This window comes from Pinus tabuliformis, chromosome 8 (genome assembly GCF_031772625.1).
Source record: "Pinus tabuliformis cultivar Carrire ecotype Pingquan chromosome 8, CPIR1, whole genome shotgun sequence".
Classification (NCBI taxonomy): Eukaryota; Viridiplantae; Streptophyta; class Pinopsida; order Pinales; family Pinaceae; genus Pinus; species Pinus tabuliformis.
In genome coordinates this window covers 307745318-307754588 of record NC_142294.1, presented here as the reverse complement: position 1 = coordinate 307754588, position 9271 = coordinate 307745318, and the positions used below count along the sequence as shown (strand labels likewise).

General features: G+C 36.5%; 1 protein-coding gene across 1 annotated transcript; it reads left to right on the top strand.

Annotated features, from left to right (window-relative positions):
* The first annotated feature begins 551 nt into the window (after positions 1-551).
* Positions 552-4907, top strand: LOC149235368 (large ribosomal subunit protein eL21x/eL21w-like). Its single transcript, XM_089372090.1, has 2 exons — positions 552-918; positions 4340-4907. The coding sequence occupies exons 1-2, from the start codon at positions 682-684 to the stop codon at positions 4598-4600; spliced, it is 498 nt and encodes a 165-aa protein (XP_089228216.1). The 5' UTR covers positions 552-681; the 3' UTR covers positions 4601-4907.
* Positions 4908-9271: the final 4364 nt, after the last annotated feature.

Genomic DNA, 9271 nt, shown 5'->3' with positions numbered 1-9271 from the left:
CCGTATTACTTACTTAGGGCCATATTATTAGTTAGTTTTTTTTTTTTTTGTTAATCTGATCTCTCAAGGTGCATTTTTCTTCAATTGTCAACTATTTCTATTTTTCCAATTCTTATATACTATCTTTCATTATTTTTAACTCAATCTACAATCTTAATATTTTATTTTTTAATAATTTGAATTTGTTTTAAATATTGGCACTAATTTTTTTTTTCCTGCTCCGTTAAAATAGCAATAAAGACTTTTTAATGTGACTTTGCTCAATATTAGCTTGCTAGTTTGAGGGTTTTTTTTTTAAGAGGAAAGTAAATAAATAATATAAATAATTACAACCATTTACAACAAGGTAAAAAGAATCCACCTTAACATAAAAACATTCCATCCAAAACATTACTAGCATCCATAGGAATGTAAAGAAAATCCAGCCCAAAGTATTCCCCTGTCATATTCAACTGTAAGTCTTTCCTCCGAATCTGATCCCTGTTACTCTTATAACATTTAAAGGAAAAATGAAAATACCAAAAAACAAAATTAATAATAATAAAAAAAACCGGGTGTGATTCTCTCAAGATTTGTTCCTCGACATCTATCTTAAAATCCACGGAACCCTAACGCTGAAAGTTAGGGGTTTATACTGAAAAACCCTACACAGGAAGAAAGGATCTAAAGAGGGAAGAGACAATGCCGGCAGGCCATGGAGTGCGTGCTCGGACGAGGGATCTGTTCGCCAGGCCCTTCAGGAAGAAGGGATATGCCCCGATCAGCACATATCTGAGGACCTTCAAGATAGGTCAGTACGTGGACATTAAGGTCAATGGTTCGATTCACAAAGGGATGCCTCACAAGTTCTACCATGGCCGCACGGGCGTTGTCTGGAACGTCACCAAGCGAGCTATTGGCGTGGAAATGAACAAAGAGGTCCCGTATTTTATTTTTCCATCACGCATTCCGCCTTTTTCCATGCTATTTTTTTTCTAACCTCGATGGCTGGAGTATTATTGTAAGGTTTTGATTTATGTTTTCCTTTCATTCTTTAAAAATATTTTCAATTAAATATGCTGGGTAGCTGGGGTTCTAAGTTATGTTTGTGAGGATTTTAATACTGTATGGCTAGATTTTTCTATTTTGGACCACGTTTTGAATCTCATTGAAGTGGATCTTATTTTGATTAGTTATTTTTTAATCTTTTTTGTTTAATTACCCTTCATATCGTTTCCGTTTGATGTTTTGCTACAGTGCATCTGTGGCATGTACCTTAGCGGAGATATTGGCTTACTCTGCATCATTTAGTTAGATGTCAATACCAGAATTATTGCGTTTGATATATTGTTATTGGCATACTCGGCATCAATTAGTTAGATGTCAATACCAGAATTATCGTGTTCGATATATTGTTACTTTGCCTTAAATGTCCTTGACCAATGAGCATTCCAGAAGATGCCATTTTGCGAGTTATCCCTTCAGTACATGGTACATGGAGAGACAGATCTTAATTGCTTAGTAAGATCCGAACATTAGCTAGTAATACCTTTTTGGGCATACGAAACATGCCTACAGCAAGATCTAGGCATATAGTATACTCTAAATCTATACTGGTAAAAGATGACACTTACAAGGTTATAAACTCAAATTTATCTTATAAACTACAGCTAAGCTTAACTAGATACTGTATTAATATGGATGGTCTTGACTCTTTACTCACTTGGTGTCAATTTAGTATGAGAATTGAGATATATGCATATATTGCTGAAAATATCTTCTGTGCTTGTTCTAGCAGAAACTGATGCCTCGTAGCTTATATTGGTCCTATATGCTAGCCTATCTTATTGAACCCTCCATACTCATTGAGGGTTGTTGGGACCATGTGGCTAGTATATGGCATGTGTAAGCACAGTTAATTATTGTTCAAGTTTCATGCTTTTATATGTATATATATATATATATTTTAATTCTCGAGTGGCATTTCACTTTCTTGCAAACTGTGTTTGCTCGTTGCCCCTTCACAGTAAAATGGATCAGGTAGTTAGGTTGAAAAGAGGCTCTAGGAATTCGTATAGATTTTTTTTTTTTTTTTTTTTTCTTGTTTACCATTTTAGGCCCCCGGTGGTATTGGAGAAATTTTGATATTGATTGGATTAGACTCATTATCTGAGATCTAAGCAGACAATAATTTTAATCTAGCAAGGTTTCTAGTCTTTTGCCTTGGATGGGTGCACACCTCCTAATTATATAGGAGCTTACCTTTCTACTCTACGCTTTCTACGCTTTAATGTCAATCGTAAGTGATTGTATTATCTGAAGGCTAAGACGATTATAATTTTAATCTAATATGGTTGTTGTTGTCTTCTTTTTTTCCTTGGATGGGTGCACACCTCCTAATTAGCTAGGAGCTTACTTTCAACCCTTTTGGGATAAAGAGTTTTTATAGATTTTTTTAACTTATCTTTCTCAATTTTTTTTCTTTGGACAAGGCCCTGTCTCAGTTTATTTACTGCTTCTGATCATATATATAATATGTCTTTTTGACCCTGGGACAAAAAAGTCAGTCGTTCTTGACTAAGAAGAAAGACTGTTTGCTTCTGTGGCCTGTAGTGATTGCGAAGATCTTGAGAGCTTTCTTTTCTACTAGAGTATTTGGAGTACTAAATTTGTTCGCTATATTCTTATAATCATCCAATTTAACATGCCTTTTGCACTGTTTATATCAATTTCAAATCCTTTTTTAATATGGTTATTTATGTTTATTTTGATTATTAAGTTGTGTTTGCAGATATTTGTCTCAAGGGATTCTATTTCTTTTGGAACTTCCTCTGCTTAGTAACCCATTTTTGGTTTCTTGTATTTGGATTTTTTTTGGAAAGAAATGGAGATTTTTTTTTTTTTTTGGAAGTTTCAACTGTACATAGGTCATCCATTTACTGTCAGCATACTTTATGGCAGATGGTCTCTATTTGCCCAATAGGAAACCAGATAATTTTGACGATATGCCAATAGAATAACTAGTCCAAAACTGTTAGTCTTAATAACTGTAACATTACTAAAGAGTCTACTGCATAATCACAATACAAAAAACTGCCTGCAATCATTAGATAATTAGGAATCTAAAGATGTGATGGGAGCTGGATCTTTCGCACTAGAGGCTAGAGGGGCTGACATAGTTGGAATGCATGGAATGTGCTGCTCAATTTGAGCCAGAGGAATGTCCATTATCTCCATATAGAACTGTTGGTTTCTCTGTTGACGTTTCACTTCCTCGAGAGTCAAGACTATCCAAGATGGATAGAAAGGTGATTTTAATATATTATATAACTGTGGAAACACATAAATTAGTTTTTTTCCTGGTAGTATATTGTAATCACTTGACATTGTTGTTGCATTTAAACTGACACCACTGGATCATCACTGATGCTTATCTTTCATCCAGGTAGATTTTTATTTTTATTTTTAGTTATTTTTAATTGTTTGATGGTGTTTTGAATCTTAATGAAATGGATTTTATGATGCTTAGTTTTGCTAGTTTCTCAATTGGATATTTTGCTCAGTGTGCCTGCATTTTTTTGTTTGTTGATTGTTGGCTCAGTTATCAAATAAATGGAAAATCTTTAAATCACCCATTAATTTCTGAATCAATACGAGATAATAAACTAATCTAGTTTAAACTTTAACTACTCTAGCGAGGACTGCTAAAAATATATGATAAACAGCAGACCAAACCCCGTATGTCTCACTATCACAAATCTGCAGAAACGACTTTGTCAATTTGAGAAAAAATGGGACTTATTCAACATAAATTATTGATAATTATATATATTCTAAAGACCATCCAAGAGTTTCAGCACGGCAGAATAAGAATGTGCTCCAATTATATGAACATGGTGCAGTCTGGTTTGCACATCTGGGTGTCACGTCATGCATTTTTGCTTAGCCCATTGGCACCTACTCTTCTTTCAACCATCTTTTTGTCGACGGGGGAAAGATACGAGGCATTCTGTGCCCCCACATTCTGCACCTAGTATGTATGATTACGTGTGGTTGTCTTGCAAAATTTGCATAAATATTGTAGAGTACTTGCACTAAACAACTGCATGCCGTCCTTGAGTGCTTACGATTGTGATGTCAGTTTCTCCGGATGTAATTAAATGAATCAATATTGATAATGACTCTGAAATATAACGGCCATGGTTCATCCATGTTATAGCAAAAGTTAACTGCGGTCTTGTCTTTTCATATATTAGAAGTGTTGGAGTACATGATTGTGGTAACAATTATGGGAATCCAATGGGATGGAGTTTTGTTTGTCTTTGTTTCACCTTCTGATGAAATTCTAGTTGATGTTCAGGTTCGCAACAAGATTATCAAGAAGAGAATTCATGTACGAATTGAGCATGTGCAACCGTCTAGGTGCGCAGAGGATGCCTTGTTAAGAAGAAAAAACAATGACCGATTGAAAGCAGAGGCTAAAGCACGTGGTGAGCCTCCTTTCAGTACCAAGAGGCGTCCTGAAGGCCCTAAGCCAGGATTTCTTGTTGAGGGTGCTGTTTTGGAGACAGTCACACCTATTCCATATGATGTTGTTAATGATTTGAAGGGTGGATATTAAGATTTTAGAAGAGTAATTTGCTCTGGTTGTTTCATGGTAAGGATGACCATCTCCTTCTAAAAGTTCTTAGGATTTTACCGCAACAGATTTTTATTTTTTTTTGATATATGGACTATTTATGTATCAGTTCCTTTGTATTGCCAACCTATACATATGGTTGTCTTTTATTGGTATGTTAGTGCTTAGCTACCAGTTTTTAGGATCTCTGGACATGGATCCAAAATAAGGGTTTTGTGGACCTTTATAAGTGGCTTGACATAATCCTGACGGAATTTGATTGAATGGTAAAGAGTGTTTAGGAGGCTCACCAGTTCTTTGGCTTATTAATTGACATAATCCTGACGGAATTTGATTGAATGGTAAAGAGTGTTTAGGAGGCTCACCAGTTCTTTGGCTTATTAATGGGTTTGATTATGTAAGATGCAAGCGTGCTTTGTATATATATATATATATATATATATATATTTTAAAATACCAATTATTGATATTTATGAATCATGAAAACATACCTTGTTTAGTCAGCAATTTGAAGGTATACAATATAATAATATTAATAACAATAATTTTTTATTTAATTATATATATTATTTACATTATTTGTCTTATATAGATTTTTAATTAATTATTTGTTTTTTTATGTTGATAGTCCTCAGTATTATTCATTTAAGGTTTTTCTCAGTAAAGTAAGAGATTCAAGTTCTAATATGGGCCTATGACTATAGTTTTCAGATCCTCTCTTTTGGCATTACTTTCCAGACCCTCTCTGATGTAGTCTTGGCCAAGTATGAGATTCAAGTTCTAATCTGGGCCTATGACTATACTTTCAGGTCCTCTCTTTTGACCATACTTTTCAGACACTTTTTGATGTAGTCTTGGCCACATTCTTTTTTAGACCTTGTCTGATCCTGCTTTTGGCCACATTCATTAGGAGTTTCTCTCATTGTGATTTTTTGAAGAAAGATTATTCCACTGCACATTGATTCGACAGGTAAACACATAACAGAGAATTGTTAGCGAGCTCTCATCTGGATAAAGGTGAAGTACAGGTTAACATTTCCTGCAAAACATGGGAGGCACCAAAAAGTGCTGCACATAAAATGGGATCAGGATTGAAATTCATCAAGAACCAAAACAAAGTCGATCATAACAGTAATAAAATTTATAGATAACGGAACCATAGACGTTCTATTTATACAATCAAACTTAAATCTCCTGCAGCGGCAAATTCCTTATTACAGGGGCCATTACAGTAGGGCTCAATTATTAATGCTGCCACAGTTCTTACAACACATCTTGAGTCAATTGAAGAAATAATCAAGCTCCCTAGTGAATAGAACGTTGCACGTGACTCTCATAGACATAAAGAATATGAACAAATCGAAAGCTGGTTGTCAAATGTCGTTACTGTTACCTCAAAATTTGGCAAGCCTTGGAGAGGGAACTCTGGAAGGTTAACGCTAAACCAGGTGCTAACAATGGGGTAGTGGCCCGCTACCACAGCCAAAATCCCCTGCTTTTTACAGACTTTCATTGATGGGAGGAGTTCCAGTAGGATAAAATCACCTATAAATGGTATTCTAAGGATGATGAATGAGGTAATCTGCTAGGATCTTCTCAAGAAAGACTCAATTTTAGGCTCAATGTTCCACTAGGAAGCAATTTGTTTTCCATAAGAAGGCCTAGAAAAATATGCACAAGACCTAGGGTTTGATAGGTTAGGCGAGTGTTGGAGTTCTCAAGAGTCAAGGCCAGGAGAAAAGGTTTCCTATCATTGATTTCAACAAGGTCAAGGCTCATGAAACCTTCAAGGAAGTCCTTAAGTTGAGAGAAGAAAACTAGGATTTCCATCGTAGGGCAAAGGCCTAGGGTAAAAGATTTTATGGATGAAATTGAAGTCCACCAAAATGAGAGATCTTGTAGCTAAGACACTCCTCTTGATGTTAAGGCTCTCGAACCACCAAAAATCTTTCCCTAGAATTTCGCACGAAGTCCTAGTTGACTAATCTAGCCTTAAAAGGACCGAATTTAGGAGAGATTTTTGGATAAGATTTTAAGATGATCACTAAGTGATTGGACTAGTGCCTTGTCCTATGGGCATATGGATTCTAGGATGCTTAAGATAAGCCTAATTCCCTATAAGGAGGCTAAACTTTGATGCCCTAGCTATCAAAATTCTAGCTATTACTCACTGAATGGGATAATGGATTTTGATGGAGAATAACAAGTACTCCACTAGGAACATTCATTACGTGTTATAATGTGTAATGCATACAACATTCATCTAGATATTCTTCAACAAATTGATCTTCAACAAATTAAAGCTCAAAATTAACATAGAATCAATAGTTCCATGTATTAAACATTCAAGAAAAACATATTCGACATAGATTCCACTTACAAGATAATATGCAATATATCCTTCCATTAGACCAAGAAATAGCTCCAAAGAATATCAAAATCAATGTCCGTATATCAAAATGCATCCCAAGTATCTCCAAAATCACCCACAAGAAGCAATTGCGAGTTCTTTAAGAGGTCCGCAATTCACAAGTTTGACGATGATTGATAACAATGTAGTGATCTCCAATATATACAAGTCCTACTAATTGAATTATGCCTAAAAGCCCCTCTAAGTAATAAAGTAATGTGAGAAAAACATTAGCTCACTTAGTAACCAATGTGAAAATATAATAACTAACCCACACGAGTGTTGAAATGATAATGTCATGCATGTGTAGGCCTTTTGAAGGCATGCATTAAGCTCCTTATGTGCCAAAGTGAGTGTAGAGGGCTCCTAAAATCATGATGGAGAGGTTGGCCCCTTTGTCTCATTGAAATCAACTTGTGGGCCCTTAAATGTGTTTGGGGCACAAAATTGGGTCTCATGGTTCTCCAAGTGGTGAAATCTCCGTCTTTGCTCCAACCTGAGGGCACTGAAGATGGTGCTTGCCTTCCCATGTCTAAGGCATGAGACAAACCTCATTTAGGCCCTGGGTCAACTGCCTAACACTCATTATGTGCTAAGTCGATTGGGGGCATGCTGGTCTAGGGACATCATCCCATGGATAATATAGGGTAAAGTGGAAAAGCTGTGGGCGCTGGATGTGCCCATGGCTATGAATGATGCTCTAAAATGCTTTAGAGTCCCATTTCTATCAACGCATCACCTATGGGTGTCAATATGTCCCTTTGAAGGCCTTGGACCCTAGCTAAGTTGCCCAAACGACCTATAGATGGAGCCACCTGCCAATCACACAATAGCCAGTGTTGCAACTTTCATTATCAGGTACATCACTTATAAGTGCATCTAAGTGAACCAAGCTTGAAAGAAATGGGCATGACACTTAATATGTGGTTTCTTTTCCAAAATTGGGGTTTTAGTCACATAATGGTGTTACCTCATATATGAGTGGCTAATAGATGACCCTATTAGGTGTTTCCAACCTCCAAAGGAATGTGATATGTCTTCAATCCTCCCTTCAATTGATAGGTGCCATGTGAATAATGATGGAATGAATGCGGAAAGGGATTTCATGGTCAAGTGCCATGGTCAAAGGGACCAACTATGATGTGATACCTCATCTTAGGTGTATAGATGTGAGGAGGGAGCAATCATGGATGCATGAGTTACCTTGATATTTGTTATTCTGTCTCTCTATATTTTGCCTTTTACTTTTTCTTGATTTTTACTTTTATTATTGCTTGTAGCTGGAGGAACTAGAGCTTACTTTGTATGATGTATAACAATTATTACCCCCTTTAGGATGGGGTAGTTTATCACCAGTTAGAGGTTGGGACATGCAAGAGTTCCTTGTCTTCTATGAGATGGGGCAACATTGACCTAGGAACCCGGCGATGGTCATATGATAAAGCGAGAGCGAGCTCATACTTGACTTTGTACCACATGCTAATGCAAAATCCTGGCTGTGTTTTGCATTTTTTTATTTTTCTTTTGTTTTTCTTGTGGCCATTGTATGCTCTTTCATTTTCTTTTCGCTGCATTGACCTCCCAAGGTGTATTCCTAGGCCCTAATTACGGTACGAGGATGTGTGGATGCCAAATACCAATGAACTAATGGTTAGTGGACCCAAAGGAGAAATGTGGAATAAGGCACTGTAATGTACGGAGGGAAGTGAGAAGTATGGAAAATGGATATATGAGACACACTATCTCAATCATGAATTTCCAAGTAGTGCCTCCTTCCTAAAACAATGGGCCATTAAGGGTAGTCCTAGTAGTCTAGGATGGAAAATTAACCCCCTATTTAAGGTGAGGGAACAAGACTATCGCCAAGACCCACCTTTCTTCCAAGTCACCCCATAATCCATGTGTAAATGCCCAAATACAAACAAGCATAATCACCCCATTGTATAAAGAATAAATTACCTTTTGATCAGAGGCCCACTTTTCAACATGTGCTCTTGACAAATGGGCGAGAAAACATATGTCCGAGGCATATGGCAGAGATATGAATGGCACGTCACATTGACAACAAGGTGGCTCTTAGGGGTTGTTGGCTTTTCGCTAAAAGAAATGACTAGGAGAAAGGGTTTTCCTAGGGGTAACCCACTTTTGGTGGGTAACAATTACTAGAGGCACTGTTTAGGAGTTAAAAAGTCAGAAGACTGTGAATCAACAATCACTATTATCATCAGGTAAAATTGGTGTGA